This window comes from Ursus arctos, unplaced genomic scaffold (assembly GCF_023065955.2).
Source record: "Ursus arctos isolate Adak ecotype North America unplaced genomic scaffold, UrsArc2.0 scaffold_34, whole genome shotgun sequence".
NCBI lineage: Eukaryota > Metazoa > Chordata > Mammalia > Carnivora > Ursidae > Ursus > Ursus arctos.
The window spans coordinates 15,214,947-15,240,352 of record NW_026623030.1 but is presented as its reverse complement, the minus strand read 5'-3'; the positions used below and the strand labels follow the sequence as shown (position 1 = coordinate 15,240,352).

The 25,406-nt window shown below is 52.2% G+C and overlaps 2 protein-coding genes across 6 annotated transcripts in view; one reads left to right on the top strand and one right to left on the bottom strand.

Moving 5' to 3' along the window:
• HNF1A (HNF1 homeobox A) overlaps positions 1–14,479 on the top strand; it is a 19,866-nt gene extending 5,387 nt beyond the window's left edge. The window contains exons 2-10 of one of the 4 annotated variants that reach the window (XM_026515029.4): positions 2,734–2,933; positions 6,913–7,099; positions 7,551–7,792; positions 8,628–8,779; positions 8,912–9,113; positions 9,802–9,993; positions 11,035–11,156; positions 11,244–11,388; positions 13,132–14,479. In XM_026515029.4, the coding sequence (XP_026370814.1) occupies positions 2,734–2,933; positions 6,913–7,099; positions 7,551–7,792; positions 8,628–8,779; positions 8,912–9,113; positions 9,802–9,993; positions 11,035–11,156; positions 11,244–11,388; positions 13,132–13,259 (1,570 nt within the window). In that variant the 3' untranslated portion in view covers positions 13,260–14,479. Of the gene's footprint in view, positions 1–2,733; positions 2,934–6,912; positions 7,100–7,550; positions 7,793–8,627; positions 9,114–9,801; positions 9,994–11,034; positions 11,428–13,131 lie in introns of all 4 variants that reach the window. The other 3 variants (XM_044389904.3, XM_026515028.4, XM_057305957.1) reach the window with 3 other exon arrangements.
• CUNH12orf43 (chromosome unknown C12orf43 homolog) lies at positions 9,408–25,406 on the bottom strand. 2 transcript variants are annotated; one of them, XM_026515030.4, is made up of 6 exons: positions 25,241–25,406; positions 20,107–20,149; positions 19,826–19,924; positions 17,018–17,091; positions 16,341–16,431; positions 9,408–15,850 (listed from the first exon to the last, which is right to left on the bottom strand). In XM_026515030.4, exons 1-6 carry the CDS (start codon positions 25,380–25,382, stop codon positions 15,490–15,492), a joined length of 810 nt encoding a protein of 269 aa, XP_026370815.2. In that variant the 5' UTR covers positions 25,383–25,406; the 3' UTR covers positions 9,408–15,489. The 2 variants fall into 2 exon arrangements, with proteins under 2 accessions (XP_026370815.2, XP_026370816.2); XM_026515031.4 differs by having other exon boundaries at positions 14,877–15,847; positions 25,241–25,405.

The following is a 25,406-nucleotide window of genomic DNA, read 5'->3' as shown; positions in this document are numbered from 1 at the left end:
GGGCATATGGAGTAGCACCTACTTTCTAGGGTTATGGTAAGATTTACATGACCAGCCCTTAGCACAGTGCCTGGTTCACGGTCAATACTCAAGAAACATGAATTCTCACATCTATCATTTTTACACAACTCGGATTTGCCGTACCGACTGCTGACCAATTCAAATCGAACTGTCCCCGCCTCCCTTTCCTCCCTACGTGTATGGAAACTGCTGCTAAGAAAGGAGGGAGTCATGGGGCTCCAGCTGCTGAAAGGCTCTGTGCCCTCACACCCGAGAAGGGCATTGTCAAGGGGGCAACGCCAGGCTGGCTCCTTGGGAAGGAGAGAAGGGGAGAAGGCAGTACGGGGCGCGCTTCCAAGTGCTGGGGGTTATTTGCTTTTTGTTCTTTCACAGCTGAGTTTCCAGTGTTCTATATGCATGTATAGCATATTATCTACCATTACATTACATTATTTGGAAAGCACAGAAAAGCAAGAGAGGACGCTGTCCCTCTCCCCAGCACCCCATTCCCGTCTTGAGACAACCAGTGTCGCTAGTCTTGTCTGTATCTTGTCTGGTATTTCATGCGAACACAAGCAAATATGCAGGACTCTTTTGTGCCATTTCAGATTTTAAACAAACAGCACAGCAGACCCTCCAGAATGTTCCGTGTGGGTGCAGGCAGAGCTTCCTCGGTGCGTTTTTACGGGTGCCATCTACTGGAGGCACCGCCAACAGTCCCCTTCTGCCTGACACTCAGGTCGTTTCCGGTAATTTGCTGTGGCAAGCCACACGGCGACAAGTGGCCTCCTACACATGCCATCTGTCACGTGTGCAAATGTTGGAAAGCTCAAATTCTAGAAGCAAATTGGTCAAGGGGGTGAGGACCTCAGGCTTTGGAACCACACAGAGCTGGGGTCAAACCCCGGCTCCGTCTGTTCTCAGCACTGTTGTATGGAGCTGCTTTTATCTGCTGCCGTATTTGTAATTCAAGCTCAGGAGAGGAGAGCTGAGACAGAACAGGAGAGGGAGGGAGAGAATTTGTGTGGTACAGGCCGTCACAGCCCCCCGTTCCCCACCGGGGGCAGAGGATGGGGACACGAATCGCAGATGGCTACAGGTCCCCTGAGTCTCTCCGGTAAGAGTCTCAGCCCACAGAGTGAGATTCGGGGGCTCAAACACGCACCTCTGAATACCAGCCCATAACTCCTTCTCCTGAACCGGCCCGCCCCCACCCCGTGCTGTAGGCAAACTGGCCAGGCCACAGCCTAGGGTTTAGTGCAGGTTATCAGGAGCTGTTTTGACTCCGTGTGGGTTTTACCTGATAGGCTGACTTAGATGGAATCCCTTCAGGTGAGATGGGACTCTGCTGGGCTGGCTCTGTGACCTTGGGCAAAAGATACGATGCAAGCACTTAGCCTCAGTGGCCCTGGCTGTAAAGTGAGAGAATCATGTTTCTCCCCTTGTTTTCAGACCCATTTTCCCCCCCAGTAGGTCTCCTTCATCCATCCATCCATCCATCCATCCACCATCTACCATCTATTTATCCTTCTATCCATCCGTCTATCCACCTATCCACCATCCCATTTCCCCATCCCTCTAACAACCTCCCCTCCCCTCTATTCATCCAACCATCCATCCATCCATCCATCCATCCATCCACCATCTACCATCTATTTATCCTTCTATCCATCCGTCTATCCACCTATCCACCATCCCATTTCCCCATCCCTCTAACAACCTCCCCTCCCCTCTATTCATCCAACCATCCATCCATCCATCCATCCATCCATCCATCCATCCACCATCTACCATCTATTTATCCTTCTATCCATCCGTCTATCCACCTATCCACCATCCCATTTCCCCATCCCTCTAACAACCTCCCCTCCCCTCTATTCATCCAACCATCCATCCATCCATCCATCCATCCATCCATCCACCATCTACCATCTATTTATCCATCTATCCATCCATCCATCCACCATCTACCATCTATTTATCCTTCTATCCATCCGTCTATCCACCTATCCACCATCCCATTTCCCCATCCCTCTAACAACCTACCCTCCCCTCTATTCATCCAACCATCCATCCATCCATCCATCCATCCATCCATCCATCCACCATCTACCATCTATTTATCCATCTATCCATCCATCCACCCACCCACCCACCCACCCACCCATCCACTATCCCACTTACCCAGGTGTCCACCCATCCACCCACCTATTCATTCCTCTATCCACCTACCTATCTACCCTCTCATTCATTCATCCAACCACCCGGCCACCATCCCATTTACCCATCCATCTATCCACCCATCCACCATCCCATTTATCCATCCATCCATCTGCCCACCCATCCATCCATCCACTCATTCATTCATGTATTCACCATGGCATACATTATGTCAGGCCTATTTTGGGTGCTGAGAACCTTCACAGTGTTTATAGTCTCTCACAGTGACTAAGACATAGCCACAAACAACATTTCCAAGTAGGATGAGGGGAGGACTTTCCCTATCTGGCTTGTACAGCTTTCGGCAGGAGTCTGTTCATGTCTTCATCTCTGTCCATATGTCCTGGCATGAGTGCCCTTACGTTGCTGTCCTGGAGTCTGAGTGTAAGTCCCGGGCTCCACACCTGCTTCCACCCACGATCCCCACTCTCAGGGCTGACAGGACCCCCAGCCCTACCTGCACCCCCCTGCACCCCCCGTGCTGAGCAGGCTCTGTCCTTGCCCTCCTACCAGGGAGGACCCATGGCGCGTGGCCAAGATGGTCAAGTCCTACCTGCAGCAGCACAACATCCCGCAGAGGGAGGTGGTTGACACCACTGGCCTCAACCAGTCGCACCTGTCCCAGCACCTCAACAAGGGCACCCCCATGAAGACGCAGAAGCGAGCCGCCCTGTACACCTGGTACGTCCGCAAGCAGCGAGAGGTGGCGCAGCGTAAGTAATGAGCACGGCCCCGTCTTCCCTGGCAGGGCCCTGGAACTCTCTGCAGGTCGGGGGTGGGGGCTGGAAGCTTCTCCACCACGTTACCGGGACAGGTTGCCTGAGAGGAAGTCAGCAGGAGTCAGTGGGCACGTGCTACCTATTCTGCACAAGGCCCGCGGGGGAGGGGAGCAGGCCGGTCCTGGGCATCTGAAGCTGGATGAACTGGGTCCCTGCCTTCTAGAAGCTCTGTGTGGAAACACAGATCGTTACGATGCAGCGAGACGTGTATTATAATACAACAAAAACAAGAGTAACAGCTAGTGTTTATGGAGCCATCACCATATGCCGGGCCCAGGGCCGTGCCGCACTACGTAAACTATTTCAAAATATTCAGCTGGCAGAGGACCAGACAGTAATCGATTCTTCCACAGGGAGGCAAGGGCATCAGGAAGGGCCACACCAGAAGCAGAACTTTCAGACGAAGTCTTAAAGTCTGAGTGGAATTTTGGCCCACGGAGACACAGGGAAGGGTGTTTTGGGCAGAAGGAGTGGCCTGAGTAAAGGCTCAGAGGCAAGGTGTACGCTCAGGGGATCCTTCACTGCAAACCCAGGGAGACCTGGCCAAACTATTGTTCAGGGAATGGTGGGCTTCCTTGCTTAGAACTCACGCCCCAGAGGGGCGCCTGGATGGCACAGCGGTTAAGCGTCTGCCTTCGGCTCAGGGCGTGATCCGGGCGTTATGGGATCAAGCCCCACATCAGGCTCCTCCGCTATGAGCCTGTTTCTTCCTCTCCCACTCCCCCTTCTTGTGTTCCCTCTTGCTGGCTGTCTATCTCTCTGTCGAATAAATAAATAAAATCTTTAAAAAAAAAAAAAAAAAAAGAACTCACACCCCAGAAAATTCCAAGTGCATACTCACACTTTTGAAACTATGTGTAAAAAAAAATTTTTTTTAAGATTTTATTTATTTATTCGTCAGAGAGAGAGAGAGCATGAATGAGCACAAGCTATGCAGGACTCGATCCCAGGACCCCGGGATCATGACCTGAGCCGAAGGCAGACGCTTAACTGACCAAGCCACCCAGGCATTCCTAAAAAAAATTTTATTATTTTCTTTTCTTAATTATCCATGTTTTTTTTAAAAAGATACTATATTTTAGTTTTAAAAAATAGGGGAAAATAAAAAGCTTACAATAAAAATTAGGTGTCCTCCTAAAGAACGTTCCTAGTCTCATGCATCCTTCCAGAGAGATTTTATGCATATACTAGCAATATATAATAGAGATATATTTTCCTCTGCTATTTGAAGGGCGGCTGAATATTCTGTTATTTCGTGGTACCACTGTTTGCTTAACGGGCTCCCTACCAAAGGACTTTTAGGGTTTTTCCAATGTGCTGTTATAACCAACTGCTTCGAAGAACATCGTTCTTTGTATATGTGTTCCCACGAGACTATGTCTGTAAAGTAATTCCTAGAAGTGCAATTCTGGGCCAGAGAGTAGGTACTTGAAAATCTTTGATAGATATTCCTGTAGCTCCTTATGAAGACACGGTGACAACTGGCGTGTCTGGTAATTTACAAAATAAACTTTTCCCCCCATGGTTCCTAAACATTAAAATGTTAAAGTGCTCAAAGTCATGTATTGATCTGCTCACCCATTTAATATTCACTTACGTATTTACTTATTCATCGATTTTTACAAGCTGAAAAGTTGCTTTTTTTTTCCAAGCTGGAAAGTTTATTAAAGTGAAAAGTACATTCTCGAGAGATGAGAGCAGGTGAGCTCGAGAGAGAGCAGGCTACACCTCATTTAATATTAATTAATTAATTATTTTAAAAAATATTTTATTTCTAAGTCCTCTCCACACCCAACGTGGGGCTTGAACTCACAGCCCTGAGATCAAGAGTCGCACGGTCCACTGACTGAGCCAGCCAGGCGCCCACCTCATTTTACATTTATTGAGCATCTACTATTTACCATTTTCTGTTGAACACACAAAAAAGCAACTTTTAAAAGCTGTGATTATCATTTCTATAACTTATTTTTTTAACTATGATATTAGTAGGGGCACGTGGGTAGTTCAGGCAGTTAAGCATCTGACTCTTGATTTTGGCTCAGGTCATGATCTCGGGGTCATGAGATCAAGCCCCGCCTCAGGCTCTGTGATGGACGTGGAACCTGCTTAACATTCTTTCTCTCTCTCCCCCTTCCCAACCCCCCCCCAACTATGATATTAGTTTTATCAAGGGACTGATTAAAACATTAAATTAATTGGGGCGCCTGCGAGGCCTAGTCGGTTAAGTGTCCGACTCATGTTTTCAGCTCAGGTCCTGATCTCAGGGTCCTGGGATCGAGCCCTGCATTGGGCTCCATGCTCGGCACGGAGTCCGTTTGGGATTCCCTCTGCCCCTCCCCCTGCTTGCGTGTGCTCTCTCCCTCTCGCTCTAAAATAAATAAATGAATAAAATCTTTTAAAAAAATACCAAAAAAACCCATTAGGTTAATTAACATTTACTGAGCAACCCACTATGGTAAAGTTTTGTAAGAAAATATTTTCTTACAAAGATGATTGCTGATTGCTTATTCGTGCAGACGTAGCAACACGTACCGATGCCCCAGGAGCCATGTCCCTGCCCCCTGTACCCGACACGGGCATCCTTTGGGTCTCAGGTGGCTGGGACTATATATGACGTAATTTGGCACTATCACGAAGTGTTTTTAGAAAACTAGCAATTTACCCTTCTTAGCAGGTAAAACTTAAATAACACATAACAAACTCTTAATTTTAGAGTAAGTGTAGACTTTCAGAACTTCTGGGCAGGTGGTACAGAGAAATCCAGTTTCCCCCAGACCCAGTTTTCCCTATTACTAGCACGAGTATGGGACATTTGTCACGATTAACAAACCAACACTGTCACACTATTATTAAGTCCAACACTTACTTTGCTATTCAGATTTCCTCAGTATTTCCCTCCTGTCCTTTTTCTGGTCCAGGATCCAGGTGTGGACGTACTGCATCTCGTTGCCGTGTTGTCTTAGGTTCCTCTGGCTTGTGACAGTTTCTCAGATTTTCCTTGCTTTCGATAGCCTTGACGGGGTGGTTTCACATTTTAGTGTTGCTGGGCCACGTCACAGTGTCTGTACTCTAGACCTTGGTCCAGCCTGCTGCCAGGCGAGATGGCTGAGTCAGTGTGAGCGGCCGCCCAAGCCTCAGCTGCGGAGAATGCTGGACTCGGGAGTCAGGTGGCCTTCTAGTGGCTTCTAGAGTTGGCTTTCGGGGGGTCTAAGCCCGCCTCTCCCCAGACCACTGGTGCTGGCTTCTGCCTCTTGGCACTCGGGCAGTGAAGGCATAGCCTCTGCACTCTCCCTGACTCGCGCTCCCTGCCTCCCCTCCCATAAAGATGGCTTTGCATTGATCTGTTCTAGTCTCTCGGTTGCTTGCTCGGGGAGAATCTAAGAGTTTCCCCTAAAGTGGAACCCGCTGACAAGGGCTAAGCTGGGTCTCTGCTCTCCTGACTAACACTTGCAATTTAAGTGTGATTTACAGGTCTGAAAAGTTTAAAATAGCTCTGAATCTACTCAGGAGATGTGGCTCAAGTTTCTGTTCTACTGTGCAGCCCTGGAAAGATATTCAGCCTCTCTGAGCCTCAGCATCTTCGTCTAAAATAAGATAGCCAATGTGTTAAATCTGAACGAACGCTAATGCTTTTCTGGAGCCTTGTATTGAGAAGGATTACGAGTGTCCATCTGGGCCTGTAGAAAACTGTGCAGGGGTTGATTAGCAATGTCTGCCTGGGGCACGGGTTAAGACAAGGGTGGCACGTGTGCTGTGTTTGTCATCACTGGATTGGATGATTTCTAAGTTCTAGCTGTAAGCTCCTTTGGCTCAACACCTTGGGAATGAGAAAGAATCAGGGGCATGGTCACAGGAACTGAGGTGGGAGGGTAGGAGTGGCCGGTGCCCTGCTTACGGCTCTCTGTGCCTACAGAGTTCACCCACGCAGGGCAGGGTGGGCTGATTGAAGAGCCCACAGGTGATGAGCTGCCAACCAAGAAAGGGCGGAGAAACCGTTTCAAGTGGGGCCCAGCCTCCCAGCAGATCCTGTTCCAGGCCTATGAGAGGCAGAAGAACCCCAGCAAGGAGGAGCGAGAGGCATTGGTGGAGGAGTGCAATCGGTAGGATGGTCGGTGGGTCAGCAGGGCTGGTTCGGTCTGGGCTGGGGCAAGGCTGGGGGAGGGTGGCTCTGGGGTCTAAGGGAGGCTCCCCAGTCCTTGCGTGCTCCTGCTGTTGGCCCAGGAGCACTCAAATCCTGCTCAGTGTCTGGAACTTAGCTCCACTCCTAGCACCCACTCCCCACCCATCCAAGCAATCCTTGAGCGGCTGCTCATCTCATTCACCCTCATTAGGACCCTACGGCTGTTTTGCCCACTTTATGAATGGAGAGACTAAGAGAGGTTAAGACACTTGCTCAAGGTCACACAGCAGCACTGGGATTGGAACCCAGATCTGCCAGCTTTAAACGCTAGGGGAGAAGCCTACCTCTCAGGACTCTCTCACCTACCTCCAGCCCCAGGACAGGCTTCCTCTGAGCCTGGCCTGGAGGCTCATGAGTGGCCATTTCTGCAGGGCGGAGTGCATCCAGAGGGGGGTGTCACCGTCACAGGCACAGGGGCTGGGCTCCAACCTCGTCACGGAGGTGCGTGTCTACAACTGGTTTGCCAATCGGCGCAAGGAAGAAGCTTTTCGTCACAAGCTGGCCATGGACACATACAGTGGGCCGCCACCAGGGCCAGGCCCGGGCCCCACACTGCCTGCCCACAGCTCCCCAGGCTTGCCCCCACCCGCCCTCTCCCCCAGTAAGGTCCATGGTGAGTGCTATGTGTGTGGCGGGGATTGAAATAGTGGGTAGAGGGGACATGAGGGTAGGCTGGTGAGCTGGGGAGCACAACGCCAGTGACAATAACCACCCAAACCTCTTCGCACTTCAGCTTGGTTCCTTATCGTTCCCCTCTACTCGTCACCCTCCTCTATCCAGTCCTCTCCTCTCCACCCCAGTGACCCCTCCATGCCATTCGATCCAGCCTACCTTGACTCGGGTCACTTCCATTCAATTCATTCATTAAAGATCAACTCAACACAATTCATTTCAGTTCAATTCAATTCAATTCAATTCCATCCTGTTCAACTCACTACAATCCAATTGAGTTCCTTTCAATTCCGCTCAGTCCAACTAAATATAATCCAAGGAAATTAAGTTAATTTTGTACGGCTCAGTTCAGTTCAATCCAATTAAATTTGATCTGATTCGGGTCAACTCCATCATGCTCAATCTACTTCATTTTGGGTTCAATTCAACTAGATTCCAGTTCATTTAACTAATTCCGGATCCTTCTATTCAACTCCATTCACTGCAGTTTCATTTCATCAGTTTTAGTTCACTCTGAGCCAGATGTCTTTCATTGCACACCTACTGTCTATCACGTATAGCCCTGGCCAGTGGGGGCCACGGAGCTAATAAAATGCAGGTCTTGCCTTCAGGGAGTTGGAAGCAGCCAGCCCAGGATCTGGCAGGATATGCAAATGAAGTCTGAGGGCTGCACACACAGAGATGGGGCAAGTGAGCAAACTGAGGCAGTTTGGAGTGATGGGGGCCACGGAGGGCAGGAAGTGGGGTGTTGAGGCTGGACGCGGCTCCCCTTCCAGGTGTGCGCTACGGACAGCCAGCAACCAGCGAGGGGGCGGAAGTGCCCTCCAGCAGCGGTGGCCCCTTGGTGACAGTGTCTGCTCCCCTGCACCAAGTGTCCCCCACGGGCCTGGAGCCCAGTCACAGCCTGCTGAGCACCGAAGCCAAGCTGGTGAGTGTCCCCACACCTCACGGGGGGACATCCGTCCAACCCCATCTTCCACCTTCCCTTGGCTGGGAGATTCTGGAGTCGTCCCCTGGGAGACAGTGTGGGCCCCAGGCTCAGCTTGGTTTTCCCTCCAAGGTCTCAGCAACGGGGGGCCCCTTGCCCCCTGTCAGCACCCTGACAGCGCTGCACAGCTTGGAGCAGACCTCCCCGGGCCTCAACCAACAGCCCCAGAATCTCATCATGGCGTCGCTTCCCGGGGTCATGGCCATTGGGCCTGGTGAGCCTGCCTCCCTGGGCCCCACGTTCACCAACACGGGCGCTTCCACCCTGGTTATTGGTAAGTTGGTGGGCATGAGGGGGCACCTGGGTGGGACGGCTCATGGGGCTCCCGCAGAATCCAGAAGCTAGAGGAGCCATTGGGACTCATGCCTTCACTCAGAGACTGAGTGTGAGCGCTGTGCCAGGCACTGGGCTACCTCAGTGACACACAGGTGAGCCAGACAGAACAATGACTCAATGGCTCCAACAGGAAGGCAGACAGCAAACACAATACAGATGTCACGTCGTGTCTTGGAAGGCAAAATGTCTGTGGGAAAACTGAGCAGGGGAAAGGAGATCACAGTCTTGTAGGTTTTTTTTTTTTTTAAGCCCAGACATACTTTATTTGTGGGAACCATTATGCAGAGGCTGACTATATATGACAGATAGGGAGCTCCTGGGAGAGGGCAACAAAGTTAAGCCACAGGGCCTATGCACTGCTCTGGAACCCCAGGCCTCCAGGGAACCTAACTGGACACACCCCCTGCCTATAGAATGAGTTAGAGGCTCAGAGAGGGGGAGTGACTTGCCCAGACCATGTAAGTTAGTGACAGGTCCTAGTGCGAAGGTGTCTCCTAGTCGCCTCTCCCCTTCCTCCCACCCACTGGCTCTGGGAGGGCCGGGCAGTGCCCCAGGGTCAGTGCTGGGCCAGGGGAGGCAGTGCAGGTGGCAGGAGGACGGGCTGACTCCTGTTCCTCCCACTCCAGGCCTGGCCTCCACTCAGGCACAGAGCGTGCCGGTCATCAACAGCATGGGCAGCAGCCTGACGACCCTGCAGCCCGTCCAGTTCTCCCAGCCGCTGCACCCCTCCTACCAGCAGCCGCTCATGCCCCCCATGCAGAGCCATGTGGCCCAGAGCCCCTTCATGGCCACCATGGCCCAGCTGCAGAGCCCCCACGGTGAGCACGCCTAGCCCCACGCTGGGGGAGGGGGTGGGAGAGGCCGGGGGTCCCTGAGCAGACGAGGCGGTCTGCGGGGGCTCGGATGCCCGCCTGCGGGCCAGACCGTGTCAGCGTGTGAATACACGTGGTCGTGTGCGCACACGAGTTCTGTGAGCGGATGTGCGTGTGAGTGTTCATCGGTGTTTGCGGGTGCACACCCGCATGTGCGAGGAAGGTCACAGTCCTTTCTCTGAAATGTGTGGGCCCACGTGTATCTCAGAATTCACTACTTCTCCGACTTTAGAAAGGTGATGGGGAGTATCCACCGTACGCTCTGTCGCACTCCCAGCAGGGCTCGGGGTGACGTCTGGTCATCTAGCCCCGCGGTTTCTGCAGCAGGAGGGGCTAACAGAGACTTACATAAGCTCATATGAGGTTCGGGTCGGAGTTTGCCCCCAGATGAGCTCTAGTGCTGACTTTACGGAAATCTGTTGGTTTTCAGGCCTTTGTGGAATTTGGAACTGGGGATAAGGGCCTGTGGGCCCGTACTTGTGTGTGTATGGGTTTATCCGAGTTCATGTGAGAATATGTGGTGTGTGTGCTTTTCCGCTGGCGTCTGTGTGCGCTGTGGGGCTGGGCTGTAGGTGAAACTTTGGGTTCCACTTGGGGAGGTGTCCTGGAGGTGGAGCTATGCTGCCCCCTGCTCTGTTCACCCCCTAATGGCAGCTGCCAGCCTTTCCCTCCACGGCCTGTACTTAGTACAGCAGTGCTGTGCCTCCCACTGCCCTTCACACTTGTCCCTGGGGCTCCCCAGCCTTCCCTCCGCCCAGCCAGCCTGGGCAGGCTCTTGTAGTTGGGGAAAGGGTCCAGCCCCTCTACCTGGAGCTCCCAGTTTTGGAAGTCTGTCTGGAGTCCTCCACCACTGCTCCACTGGGCCATTACCAGGCCCCAGGCCCCATTTCCCCCAGAGCTCCCAGCTTTGAGGCCCTCCAGGGAGGGGATCAGCTTGGCCCAGGGTGCCATGTCTTCATACCCCTCTCTCTCCTCCCCCCCGGCCAGCCCTCTACAGCCACAAGCCTGAGGTGGCCCAGTACACCCACACGGGCCTGCTTCCGCAGACCATGCTCATCACCGACACCACCAACCTGAGTGCCCTGGCCAGCCTCACGCCCACCAAGCAGGTAAGGCCCGGCCCGCCCGGCCCCTTGCTCAGGCCCCTCCCCAGAGCGCACCCATGCGGGGCTCAGAAGGCTCCTGTGTTCCCCCAGGTCTTCACCGCAGACACTGAAGCCTCCAGTGAGTCCGGGCTTCACACGCCGGCGTCTCAGACCACCACTATCCACATCCCCAGCCAGGACCCCGCTGGCATCCAGCACCTGCAGCCTGCCCACCGGCTCAGCGCCAGCCCCACGGGTGAGCAGCCCTTCCCTGCTCCCTCGGCTGGGGAGGAAGGTGTGTGCGGCAAACGGGAGGGCGCCCTGTGCTCCCCTGAAGTGAGCCGGGAGGGGTACGAAAGCGCAGGAAGATGGGTCTATCTTCCGGGAATATCTCACTGACTCGGTTGAGGGAAAAGGTTAAGTAACTGCAAGAGAGAGTAGAGAGTACTAATGAGGAGTATGCTGGGCTTGCCATGGGCCAGGAGCGCCTCACGGGCCTGTTGGTGTGGCTCAGGGCCCGGCACTGTTTGAGTATGCTGCCCACATTTAAAACTCAGCTTTCACAATGAAATCACGTTTCTGGCTTTTCTTGGAAAATTGGAGACTCATGTTCCCACGTAGCAACAACAGAGCGTGGGCTCTCCAGGTCACCACATCCCACCTGACCCATTCATTTCCATCCCCCGATGCCTTAAGTCTGCAGTAATGAAGAGCGGGCACTTGGGAGTCAGGCTGCTGGGCTCTGAGGCCGCGGGCAATCACTTGCTAAGTGCGTGACTTCGGGCAGCTGCTCCCCCTCTGGGGGCCTCAGGTTCCTCCGTCCAGTCCTGATGGCTGTGGTGACAGTTACCGAGGGCTCCGTGGGCCAGGCTCCATGCTTTATTTACTGGGCACGTGTCATCATCCCCATTTTATAAATGAGAAAGCAGACACTCAGGAGGTGAGGGACTTGGCCTTGCCTCCGACAGTGATTAGGTGGCAGGGCCAGGATTAGAACCCAGGTCCACAATCAAAGCCCATTCTCTTAGCCACCAGAATCAGTCAGGGTTCTGGTGAGACACAGAACCAACAGGAATACAGCTGACCCCTGAACAACACGGGGTTTGAATGGCACGGGTCCACTCATACGCCGATTCTTTTCCATATAGCACAGGACCGGAAATGTACTTTCTCTTCCTTACGACGTTCTCGATAACTCTTTCTTTTCTCTAACTTGGTTGTAAGAATACAGCGTATAATACCTAGAACCGACAAAATATGTGCTGACCGTTTGGGTTATTGGTACAGCTTTGGGCCAACAGTAGGCTGTTAGTAGTTAAGTTTTGGGGAGTCAAAAGTTATATGCAGATTTGTGACTGTGCAGGGGGCCAGTGCCCTTGGCCCCCTGCCCTGTTCAAGGGTCAACTATATATATACGCGTATATTTAAGGAACTGGCTCACACGCCTGTGGGGCTGCTAAGTCCGAAAGCTGTAGGGCAGGCCAGCAGGCTGGCAACAGAGGAAGGAGTCAATGCTGCGGCCTTGAGGTAGGATTCCTTTTTCTCTAGGAAACCTCAGCTTTTGCTCCTAAAGCCTTCCACTGATTAGATGAGACCCACTCACGTCATCAGGAGAAATCTCCATCACTTCCAGTCAACCGATTATAGGTGTTAACCACATCTACAAAACACCTCCTGCAACACTTAAATGCTTGCCTCAGTGACTGCACCACAGCCTAGCAACACCCATGCGTAAAACCAACCACACCATCTCACAGGGCTTCTCGAATGTTTCCACCCAAATGTCCTGAGGCGGCCACTCGCTGGGTGGCTCTGGGGCCTGGCTGGGGGTTGATGAGACCCAAGCATAGAGGTTTGGTTTTGGGGTCTGGTTATCTGCTGCAGTTCAGGAGGTGGTGAGGCCCCCTGTCCCCTATGCTAAGTAACCCCCGGGATGGGTGGGCGAGGTGGGGTCAGGAAGTGCTGGGCCGGCAGCCAGCTGTCTCACTTGCCCCTGCAGTGTCCTCCAGCAGCCTGGTGTTGTACCAGAGCTCCGACTCCAACAATGGCCACAGCCACCTGCTGCCATCCAACCACAGTGTCATCGAGACCTTCATTTCCACGCAGATGGCTTCATCCTCCCAGTAACTATGGCAGCCGCCTCCCAGGGGCTGGGCCCTGCCTGGAGCCTGCATGGCCTGCTTGGGGGGTGACTGGGACATCTGAGCCTGTGAAACTTTCACTGCCACTGGACAGCGGCCTTCCCTGGAAAACTGTGCCTTGGTCCCCACCCTGCTCTGTCAGCATCAGAAAGGACTCCAAGGCTCCCTGACCTCAGGAGGGCTGATTCAGTGCACAAGAGGGGATCGTGGAGAGCTGGGAAGCAGAGCAAGTCACAGGAGGGACTGTTCCTGATTCTCAGGGCCAATCCTGTCACTTGGAACAGAAGGGAGCAGTCTTTGGACTCTGGTGCCTTCAGCCCGTGCCTGTGGAGAGCCCCGGAACAACCAAGGGAACCGCATTTCTCAGGACGGCTGTGTAGCTGTGACTCACTGAGCTCCGAGAGGCCCAGGGTCAACATGGCCCCATTCTGTGCCCTGTGTCCCAATCAGGCCCCTCCCCCCTGCTCCCCTTCCAGTTGTAGACCCACATGCCCATTTGTACCAACCCCTGTCCCCCAATCACATGAGCTTTCCCCAAGTGGGTACTCTGTGCCAGGGCCTGGAGCTCAGTTGCCCGCCCCCTGGGAGGGCTCAAGCTAGAAGGGAAGGCATACAGGGCTCTCCAGCTTCCCTAGTCCTGGGCTGCCCCTCTCCCTGGCCTCCTAGATGGCCGGTTTTCTTGGCTGTTCATTCCCCTGGGTATCACACCTTCTCATGCCAGCCTGGCATCTTGCCTCTATGGGAAAGCCCCCTTCAGGGCTAGGAAGTCATCCCTGCCCTGTGGGAGCCTTGAGACTGCGCCTGGTGCTGTCAGGATTCTGGGCAACAGCGCCTCTGGCCTGTGGGGCCCTGCAGCCCCTCCCTGGTTTGGGGGAGAAGCTGCTGAGTTCAGAAGGCACCAAGGCCTGAGCAGCTGGCAGAGCTGAGGTGCCCAGAGGGAGGAGGGAAAGGTCCAGGCAGTTCACAGCCACACCCAGGAGCCGGAGGTCCCGAGTGCCACCAGGAGAGACAAGGCAGCTGTGTAAACCCAGGGCTCCACGACCTCCTCTCCCTGGGGCTGCTGCACATCACCTGGCCTTGAAGACCGCTCCCACCCTGGGATTGAGGAAGGGGCCGGGGAAGAACTAGCGCCCCCTGCAGCTTGCAGCCAGCTAAGGGCGAACCTGTACGTTTATTTAACTTTTAGTAAAGGAAATGAGCAACGGAGTAGTGGAAATGAGTACTGGAAACTTCTTGCTTGTCCACACATTGCCCAGATGGGGTTGGGTGGCCAGAGGGAGGTGGTGGGCCAGGGGCCTGAGGGGCGACGGCTCAGCACACACACTCACGCACCACCTCTTTCTTGCTCTGCCGGACCTCGGAGGCAAGGCCACGGAGCCAGAATTTCACCTTAGCCCTGAGCTTCTCCTCTTCCCTGCAGAACACTCCTGGTGTGTGAAACCCCGTCCACAAGTGCTGTGATACTTGCCCAAGTCTCAAGGCTGGGGGGCGGGAACACACCTTAGGGTGTAGGCAGGAGGACACCCTACGTACGTGATATTTATCTAAACTGTCTCATCAAGAGTCAGCATTGGTAAGGAGGCAGTACCCCAACCACTTTAAGTCTGGGGTCTCTCGACAATTTAATTTCAATAATCGGGTTGGCTCAGAGACATGATTGTGCACGGTATATTCACAAATGTGGAGAAAAAAATTCTGGAAACCTGGGGTGGGGATAGAATCTCTCTCCTTTTTCAGACAATGTTACATCAAGTCTGCATGGCCTGGGGGCAGAAGTACAGAACTCTTTCTGGGCCGACCCCTTCCCTCAGTTTCTTAAGGTTGTCTCCCATACCAGGTTGAGAAGGTGGAGGGGAAAGAAAAGCTCTCCCTTCACTCGCTCTCCTCAGACAGTCCTGGGAAGATAGAAGGTTTACCACTTGATCAACAGTCTTGAATAACTGGACAGCTCCTTTTTCCTGAGGCCATGGAATGTTCTGGTACAACAGGTCTGCCCCAGCTCCCAATGGGAGCACGGATGGGTAGGCCTTGATTAGGCTTCTCATCCTACAGCCGTCTTTGTCCCGACCCTTGGGCAAGACCCAATCATGGGCCAAGTATGGACTTGCCAGCCAAGCCCTTGAACTTGGAGAGGGAGGTGGGGCTTGGACATGCCTTGCCCCCCCGTGGGCGCCTTGTCCTCGGGGCTAGCTGAGCCCTGTGCCCGTGGGCGGGGATCAGTTTGCAGGTGTGGCCACTGCACTCTTTGTTGGTGGGAATGGGGAAGCCTCACTGGTCTTCTTGGCTTTTTTCTTCCTTCTCTTCTTTTTGGTCCCAAGTGATGCCTGGTCTCCATTGAGCTTGGGTGACTGCTTTTCCTGCTTCCCAACTGCGGTCCCACTTGTGGTGGTGGTGGTGGCGGCAGCGACCAAGTCGGCACTGGCCTCCTTCTTGGCTTTCTTTTTCAACTTCTTTTTCTTCTTCTTTGCCTCTCCATCTACTCTGATAGGGCCGTGGATGGCAGATTCCTGGAAGATGTCGGAGGCCGACACAGCTGCCTCCTGGCATCGCTGCCTCTCCTCCTCACTGTCCCCGCTGCTGCAAGGGGAGGGCACAGAGTGGGCATGGGGCCCGGAGCCGCCTCTCACTGCCCTCGGTCACAGCCACCGGGAAGAGGCCACAGCGGGAGGCGGCCAGAGAGCTCCGGCTTGGGAGTGAGGCTGGCCTTGGTTCCAACCCTGGCTTCTTTGCTTCCCAGCTGTGCGACCTCATTAAGTGACATTCACCTCTCTGACCGTCAGTGTCTTCATCTAAGACCTGGGGATCTTAGCAGAGCGCAGGCCTCATAGGGATGCCCCAAGAATGAGGTGTCTGCCACAAGATGTGCTCAAGATGCAGCAACAATCCAAAGCCAGCGCCCGACAGAACCTCTTCCCCTTCCCACCGAGGGCACCATTTCTCGAGCTACCTGACAGGGCTCCTTCTTGGCCTGGGTCTGATCAGATTCTGCTTGGCTATTCCAGGGGACTGGCAAACACAGACAACGGGCAAAAAGGAGGGAACACGAGGAGAGGATGTGAGAGCTCACCTGGAGCTGGAAGGTAATCGCTTTCGGGCAGGCTGGGGGGCAGCTTTATTCTCGGAGCCTCCAGGGATGGATGTGAAGAAGAGGCGGAAGCCTGAAACCCAAAGCGGTGGAGTCAGCACTGCCAGGGGCCGGCCCCTCCTCCCAGGTGCCGAGGCTGTCCTGCCCCTGCCCTCAAGGAGCTCTGCGTCCAGAGGCGAGGACCCACGAATCACCGTTGGCTGACTACAAAAAGATGCCTTGTGTGTTGAGAGGCAGGCACGATGCCTGCTGGAGCCAGGGGACAGGGGCCTGCGGGGACACCAGCTGCCCCATCAGGTCAGCAAGCCCGAGGGGGAACTGAAAGCCAGCAGGTGAACCTTCTGCCTAAGGCAGCTTCCACAGTGGCAAGTGGGCTGGGCACGGGATAGACAGACTCAGCCGGGGGCGGCTGGCGGGTGGGGCGGTAAGACGCCCCCGCTAGGGCTTCGACATACAAAGGTGCTTCAGGCAAGAGACTTAATTTCTCAGAGCCTCAGCTTCCCCTACGGCTCCCCCTGTAAGCGGGGGTATCATCATCGTGCCTGCCTCCGAGAGGGCTGTGTGGATCAGCGAGTGTACTGAAACTGTGTGTGCCGGCCCCAGACACACATCAGGTGCGTAATGAAACAACCCTGGGCATTAACAGTGGGACTGCTCACCATCATCCTCTGCGGGGACTTTCTGCACCTCAGCCTTCGCTGGCTCCTTCACGACTTCGGAGATGGTAATTGAGCTACGGAAGGAGGAAATGGTTGATTTAGGATGAGATGTGGGGTAACAAGAAAAAAATTTTTAAAAAGTTAAAACAATTTTTTTTAAGTGGAGGGGACAGGGGCATATGATGTTAAATGCTAAAGCAGCAAGCACACCCGCCCGATTAAGGATGGTAACACCTAGAGCCATAACAAGCCGAACAGCCCCTCCCAGCGCAAATGGTAGTGCTGCCTTTGTTTGAATCCCACTTTATTCCAGAAAGTGTTGAAGAAGTTTTAAAGATACCTGCAGTACAACAAAATGAATGCAATTTCAAATAGAACAAAGAGAAGATAGGCTACGAGGGACAGAAATTGCTGGAGAGAGGGTGCATGGTTTGCATTGAGCTTCCTGGCAGCAAGCATGAAGAGGGAAATAAAACCAATCTGGAGAGCTGGTTCAGAGGTCAGCTTCTAGAGCAGCGCAGACCCGTTTTTTGTTTCTTTTCTTAAATTTTTTTAAAAAAGATTTTGTTTATTTATTTGACAGAGAGAGAGACAGCCAGCGAGAGAGGGAACACAAGCAGGGGGAGTGGGAGAGGAAGAAGCAGGCTCCCAGAGGAGGAGCCTGATGTGGGGCTCAATCCCAGGACTTTGGGATCACGCCCTGAGTCGAAGGCAAATGCTTAACAACTGAGCCACCCAGGCACCCCTCTTTTCTTAATTTTTAAAAAAATTTGAGATAATTATGGGTTGACATGCAGCTGTAAGAAATAAAAGAGATCCCATATGCCCTTCCCTTTCCTTCCTATGGTAACATGTGCATAACTAGAGTCCAGGATCACAACCAGGAAACGGACATTAATACAACCCACTGACTTTATTCACACTCCAGAGACCCGGCTTTGAATCCTGGGTTCATCACTTCCTTGCAATGTCCCCTCTGGCAAGTGACTTCATCTCTCTGAGCCTCTTACTCACCTGCACACTGAGAACAGTAACCCTACATCTTAGAGTTGTCACGGGATGACATGACATAGTGGTTACCAAGCACTTAGCATAGAGCTTGGCCACGGCAGGTGCTGAGTAAACAGTAGCTGTGATGATGATGGAGACGGTTACTGCCATCGAGATGAGCAGGGAGAGGTACCGAGATCAGGAAGCATCTCTCTGGTGAATGCTGATGAAGTCACCATGCACTGCAGAGAACAACGCTCTCACAAGATCCTGGCAGCAAACACAGCAACGCACTGGCTGCATTCTCCTAACGGCCTTCCCTATATGCCAAAGGCATTCCCCAGAGCGCCGTGCAGGAAAGCAGGGAGAGGGCACAGAGCCGCCGCTGCCCAGGTGCCTAACTCCGACCCGAGTATCTGACACAGTGGTTCAATGTCAGTCTGCGGGGGACATTAGGCAATATCTGGAGACATTTTTGGTTGTCATGACTGGTGGTGGTGGGTGGCTGGGGGGGGGATGCTATGAGGATGTCGTGGGTAGAGGCCAGGGATGGTGCTCACTGTTCCACAATGCACAGGGTGGCTCCCCACAAGCAAGAAAGATCCAGTCCAAAATGTCCGGAGTGCCAAGGCTGAGAAACCTCCATCTAACACAAGGAACCAACTGGGGTATCATTTACGTCTCTTTTCAGAGAAGCACAGAAACACCGCAGGGGACATGCTGACCGTGGTTGACCTGTGCCCTGCGGGGTCTCCACCTGGGGAAGCGTCCGATGTGGATCACTGCAGTGCCGGCCAGGCCTTGTTCAGCCTGAAGCCAAAGGGTCATGAAGAAAAACGGCTCCCGCGTGTTGAAATGCCACTAGACCTTCCAAAGCATGTTCGCCACATTCTCGAGTTGGGGACTGGTACTGAGGCTGTGGTGGCTCATTCTGTCTGTCTCAGAAGAGCGGCTGGTGTACACTTCGGGAGGACATGTTTGTCTTTTTGATAAACTGAAGGACTATGGCCTGAACATCTTCATCCTCCTTTCAAAATCCGGTGGGGCTCCGCCAGTCAGGAATGGATGTAGACCACTGTTTCCTGAAATGTGTTCCATGCTACACTGAGCGGTCTTCCCTGAAACAAAGCCACTGTGGCCAACTGAGTTTGGAAACTGCCGCGCCAAGCAAAACCACACAGGTCTCTTGACTGCAGGATTCTCAAAGCCTTGAATATACTATTAGGAATCTAAGTCTAAGGGCACAAGGGGGTGTATAAATTGCAGTGTTTCCCAACTTCCTTGCTGTTGGACCCCTTCTTTTGAGAGCCACGCTTTGGACTTGGCGGCTACTTGAGGAATGCCGACCGGGATCTGTACAGATTATACTCTCAAATGCAAGAAAGAGAACTAGCACGGCACAGGGCATGAAGAAAGCATCCCCAGAATAGTTCCGGCTGTCTCTAGCCCTCTCATAGTGAGAATGAGCTCTTGCTTCTTGGGTTCCTCTTACTTTCGTGGTAGCAAGATAATGCAGATAATGCAGTGGTTAAGAGTGTGGTCTTTAGGGCCAAACACACTTGGGTTTGAGTCCCAGCCCTGCTCCTTACACCCTGTGCCTTCCAGCAAACACTCCTTCTCCCAGAGAGCCTGTTTCCTCATCTCCAGAATAAGGACAACGATAGGACCTATATGGTAGGCTGGTTACCAATGCCATGAGGGGACATATGCCATGTGCTTGCCCAGTGCCTGCCTGCACACCCTGAGCTCCCAGCCGATGTTAGCCATCCCTGTTCGTATTAAAGGAGTCAGGAGAAGAGAAGGTACATCTTTGGTTACCTGTCCAGCAGGGCTCCCAGTTTCTTGGCTACGTGGGCTCGGAATTCAGGGGTGGTCTGAAGTTCATTGCCATCTTGTTCATGTTCGTCCACTCTACGCCTACAACACACATGAAAGGACCTCACTGCCTGCCAGCTCAGCACCTGCTCGCTCAGAGCGCAGGGACTCCACGGGTCTCGTTCACCCTGGCATCCCAGGGTCTAACCTCGTGTCTGGCACACAGCAGGGGATCACTATTTGTCAAAAGGGTGAATTAATCTTGAACCCAACGTGCACAGTACCTGAGGCTCGGCTGGGTGGCTGGCCACTGATTATTTCCGGCATCTGTAGAAATAAGGAATATTGAGGCATTTATAGAGGAAATGACAACAATGTCTGTTCGGTGTCGGACACGAGTTACACGTATAACACACTGAATGCCCCCAACAACCCTGTTAAAGGAGTTATTATCCATTTTGCAGAAGAGGAAGCTGAGGCAAGGAGATGTAAACTAACTTGGCCAGAGTCACGCAGCTAGTAAGCGACAGAGTTGGGGTGAGACCCAGGTCATGTGGTTCCAGAGCCCCCTCTTAACCACTACACTGAACAAGAAAGTCTAAGTGTATTTGATTCCAGTGTTTATTGCACACCTACTATGTGCCTGGCTGTGTGCTAAGTGCTGTGGAGGAGAGAGAAGGTGGCTCAGTTACATAGGATGCTGGGGACGCCTGGCCTGGTGGTCATTCACTCAACCAAATCCTGAGGCTCTACTATTAGCCAGGTGGTGTTCCAGTTGCGAACAACTCAGACATAGATCCCAGCCCTCACAGAGCTTCCATTCTAGTTGGTGGATACGGATGACAAAAACCACACAACTAAAATATAAAATTAGATAAATATAGGGGGGAAGAAAACAAAGCAGGGGAAGGATGTGGGGGAGGGTCTAGGCGGGGGATCATTTTATAAAGGTGGGCAGGGAGGACTTTACTGATAGGTGACATGCGAACAGAGATCTCAGAGAGGCAAGGGAGTAAGTCAAGTGTATACCTGGGTAAGAATCTTCCAGGTAGAGGGAAGAGCACCTGCAAAGGCCCTGAGGCAGAAGTTTAGAACCAGCCAGGAGGCTGGTGTGGGTGCAGCCCAGTGAGTTGGGGGAGCAGCAGAGATGGGGACCTCATAGGGGTCAGATCAGGAAGGGCCTGGAGGGCCAATGTGAGGACCTGGGCCTTGAGGGAGGTGAGGAGCCACTGGAGGATTCTGCACGGAGGAGGGACATAAACGGACTTGAGATTTTCCAGCATGTCTCTGGCTGTGCTGTGGACACAGACCACAGCGGGGCGAGGGCAGAAGGAGGGGGCCACGGCAATCATGGAGGAGTGGCAGGGCTCTGGATGTGTGTATTCTGAAGGAGTCAGCAGGATTTTGCTGATGGACTAGATGGACGGTGTGAGAGATGAATGAAAAGATGGTTCTCAGGTCTTTGAATTGAGTAACGGGACAAAGTGTGCTTGTGTATTTAGGGAGCCAACTGGACAACATGATCACTTGGTAGCTCTGGACCCCAAGGTCTTGAACGACTCCAGAGCACGCAGTTCACATTGTGGTCTGTGTCAAATGTGCTCTGCAGCACAGCACAGAGTGCAGAGTGCCCGGTGCTCCTGGAGTTGGGGAGCCTGGAAGCCTGGGATGGACCCAATGCTTCCTTCCGAGCACACAATCACAAGCAGGAAGAGTATTTCCTCCATCATGACTACAGAGCAAGGGCAGTGACCGGTAAAGTCATGGAGCGCAAACAGTTATCAGGCCCCAGGCCCCAGATAACAGGGTTCAGTTAAGTTCCAGTTCTTCCACTGTGACTCTGGGCAAGTCACTCTACCTCCCCGAGCCTTTGTTTTTGTCATCTATAAAATGGGGATAAGACCAGCAACTTCCCAGAGTTAGTGCGAGGACACAGTGAAGTTTTACAATGTTTTGGACACTTGGTTTGCACATCTATCTCCTCCCTGGATTTGTAAGCTGCCGGAGCACGTGGTCCGCCTCTTGTTATCTTTACATCTCCAGCTCTTGGCGTATTGCCTTGGTGTGAAAGAAATGTTGCATGAAGTAGTCAAAGTGTATGCTGCCCAAAATAAGTGGTTTGAGGTGTGGGTGATCAGTTCCTTATTACTGGATTAAAGAGCTGTATGAGGGGTTACGTTAATAGTACAGTCACCTATGGGGTGCCTGGGTGGCTCAGTCGGTTAAGTGTCCAACTCAATTTCAGCTCAAGTCACAATCTCAGGGTTGTGAGATTGAGCCCGGCGTCAGGCTCTGCACTGGACATAGAGCCTACTTAAGATTCTCTCTCTCCCTCTGCCCCCCACAACTTCGATGTGCACACTCTCTCTCTTTCTCCAAAAAAAAAAAAAAAAAAATCTTAATAATACAGTGACCTACATTTCCACATGGTCACGGATCAAAGGGTGGGAGTTTTGCCCACAATAGGCACTTGTCTGTGGTGGGGAGTGGCAGAACAGCAGTTGATAGCATGGCCTTAGAGTCAGAAAGACTTGGATTTATGTCTGGCTCTGCTACCTACAAGCTAGACGACCTTTCTGAGCGTCCACTTTCTCATCTGTAAAATGGGGCTAATAAGTGCTGGAATGGTACTGCTGGAAAAATTAAACCAGACAACAAATACAAAGTGTTTAGAACAGGGCACACAGGGGAGCCTGGGTGGCTCAGTCAGTTAAGCTCCAACTCTTGATTTTGGCTCAGGTCATGATCTCAGGGTCGTGAGATCGAGCCCTGTGTTGGCTCAGTGTGGAATCCGCTTGAGTTTCTCTCTCCCTCTACTCCCCCGCCCCCACTCCCTCCTTCCCTCTCTCTCAAATAAATAAAATCTTAAAAAAAAGAAAAAGAAAAAAGAACAGGGCACACACTAAACGCTCAACTCGTGGTGGCTATTATCATTAGAATGGCCCAAGAATGTATGTCAAGTGTTCAGTATTTTTCCTGGCACACAGAAGGTGCTCAATAAGTAACAGCTTGTTATCGGCAGCTACATCTACTTTGATCAGCAGGTTTACGATTTCACAAAAACAATGAGTTGCAAAGCTGATATCTTGGATGCCACTTCCCCGTGCGCATCTCTTCATTTGTTGGTCAAAGCTGTTCATGGTTGACACTCGCAACAATCCTAGGACTCAGGGGAAACTGTGGCTCTCAGAAATTATTTTACTTGTCTGGGGCCAGCTTCGGAGCTGGCACTTCATACCAAGTACTCCCTTTACTGCCACGGAGAAACCCATTCCGTCCATCAAGGCAGAAACAACTGGACTGCAAATCTGTTTGAAGTCTCAGTCCCTCATTCATCAGAGAAGTGCCTTTCTGGCAAGTTCTGTCATATAAGAGCTATTTTCCTAAGCGCCGTGCTAGGCCCTTGGGATACCACGGTGGAGGGACAGGCCAGATCCCAGCCTTTGTTAAGTTCACATCACAGAACCTCTCACTTAAATAATTTGTGGAGCAAGTCAGGCCAGGGTTAACTCACCCACAAGGACTAGAGGTGCAGGGATGAAAGGAAAAAAGACAAGCGGTAGTTGTAGGGGAAAAGGAAGCACCATCTGTGAAGGGAATTGCACAAGGTACGATGGTGACACTGTGAAGACGCGTAACCAGCTTTTCTGAAGAGGCGGTATCTCAGCTGTACCAAAGGGTAAGCAGGGGTTAAGCAGGAGAGAGAAAGCAGCCCAAGTAGAGACACCAGTCACATAACTACTGCCATTTATTGGGCCTTTGATAAGCACCAAGCATTGTAAATGTATCATCTAAGTTATTTCTCAACCTTGGGGAGGGGAGGGGGGACTACCATGACTCTTGCTTTACAAGTGCCTTATCCAAATTCTCTTTGCTAGTGAGTGGTGGAGTTGGAAAGGCAGAGCTGTATGTAGAACCTGAAGAGAAAAGTGCTGAGTTACGGTGTCCAGAGGTGAGAGGATATAATATGGTTTGGAGTCTACCTGTGGGAAATGCAATGTGGCAGGACAGCAAGAAGGGAGAGGCAGGCAGGGAACGGATTACCAAAGGGCTTGTAAGACCTTTTAAACAAAAGTGGGGGTTCTTAACCTTGCTTTGCTATGGCCTGCTTTGGCAGTCTGGTAAAGCCTGGATCCCTCCTCAGAATAATGTTTGAAATGAGTAAAACACAACACATACGATTACAAAGAAAACCAATGATACAGAAATCCAGTTATCATTAATAGTAAAAAGCAAGCAAGCAAGCAAGCAGGCATATTACCAAGTAAGGGACAGGTGAGGCTAGGTAGGGAGAGACACATGGGGGGCTATGTGACCAGGCTCATGCAGGGGGCTACGTAACCGGGCTCACAGAAATCCCAGAGGTGGAGAAATGTTATAAAGATATTAACCAGAGAACAGGGAACAAAACAAACCCATCTTGTTTGTTCTAAATATAGATAAGATATTTTCATAATATTTACAAATCCATCTTGTTTGTCCTAAATGTTATAGACAAGATATTTACCAATAAAAGCCCTCAGTGGCAACAAAATCCTGAGGCCTCTCACTCTAGAGGCTTTCCTTTCCCTTCTCACCTTCCCTTAATAAACCTTCACTTTGTTTCACCATTTGTCTGCCAGATTCGTTCTTTGACTCTGTGAGACAAGAACCCTGCAACATTACTATATGTGCTTCTTCATTAATACGTTAAGTGAGATCTACCCATGACTGCAATTTTAAAGCAGGGATGAGTGTCAATTATTTTTTCCCAACATTTTATTGTGAATAAAATGATATTTTGATACATATGCAAAGACTGTAATGGGATATGAAAATCTGCGATTTTGTTAGGGCAAAGTAACAGGTATGCCCAAACGACTGTAGTTTGTTGCGCAGATGCATGAGAGAAAGGGATGCTAAATTTCAAGTGCAGGTTAATGAAAGTAAAGATGAAATATTTTTCCGATTCCAAATTCACGGATCCTCTGGATTCTACCCATGACTAGGAATCCCTGTGTTGAAGGGCTTTGGATTTATTCTCAGGGTAGCAGAGTCACGGTCAGACACGTGTAGGACTCAGCTCGCTGGCAACCCCAAGGTCTGAGAATGAGCTGGACGCGGGGTACGGCTGGAGACTGGTATCCAGTTAAGGGGGGCCGTCGCAGTCATCTCGGAGAGGTGGCGGGCTGCCAGAGTGCGCAGTGACGATGGACCAAAGGAAGCAGAGTCAAGAGACATTCAGGTGCCTCAGTTTCCCTGACTGGGATAATGGAACAACGCTCTCTTGCACCTGACCGCTCTTTGAATCTGAGTCCACCCAGTCCCTGGAGCTTTCTCAGGGGGAGAAGTCGAGCCCCCGTCACACCCTCCATTCTCTGAGATCCCAGGGGAAGATCCCACGCCTTTCCGCCAGACTCCCAGAACACAGCCACCTACCGGCTCTTGGCTTCTCCGGCCCTCTCTGGCGCTGCTCCAAGCCCCAGGCCGGCATCGCCGCCTCCCGGCACCGTGCCAGCTCCTCCGCATCGCTGCTGCTGCTGCTCTCCAAATCACTCAGGGCGCTATTGGGCGCCGCCATCTTGAACTACCGCAAAGGATTGTG

Excerpts from the sequence above, each read along its gene's own strand:
- CUNH12orf43 (XM_026515030.4), bottom strand. The coding sequence starts at position 25,382 with ATGGCGGCGCCCAATAGCGCCCTGAGTGATTTGGAGAGCAGCAGCAGC. Across the intron at positions 19,925-20,106 it reads GCCACCCAGCCGAGCCTCAG|GCGTAGAGTGGACGAACATG; the intron begins GTACTGTGCACG and ends TGTGTGTTGTAG. Across the intron at positions 17,092-19,825 it reads CTGGGAGCCCTGCTGGACAG|CTCAATTACCATCTCCGAAG; the intron begins GTAACCAAAGAT and ends CTCCTTCCGTAG.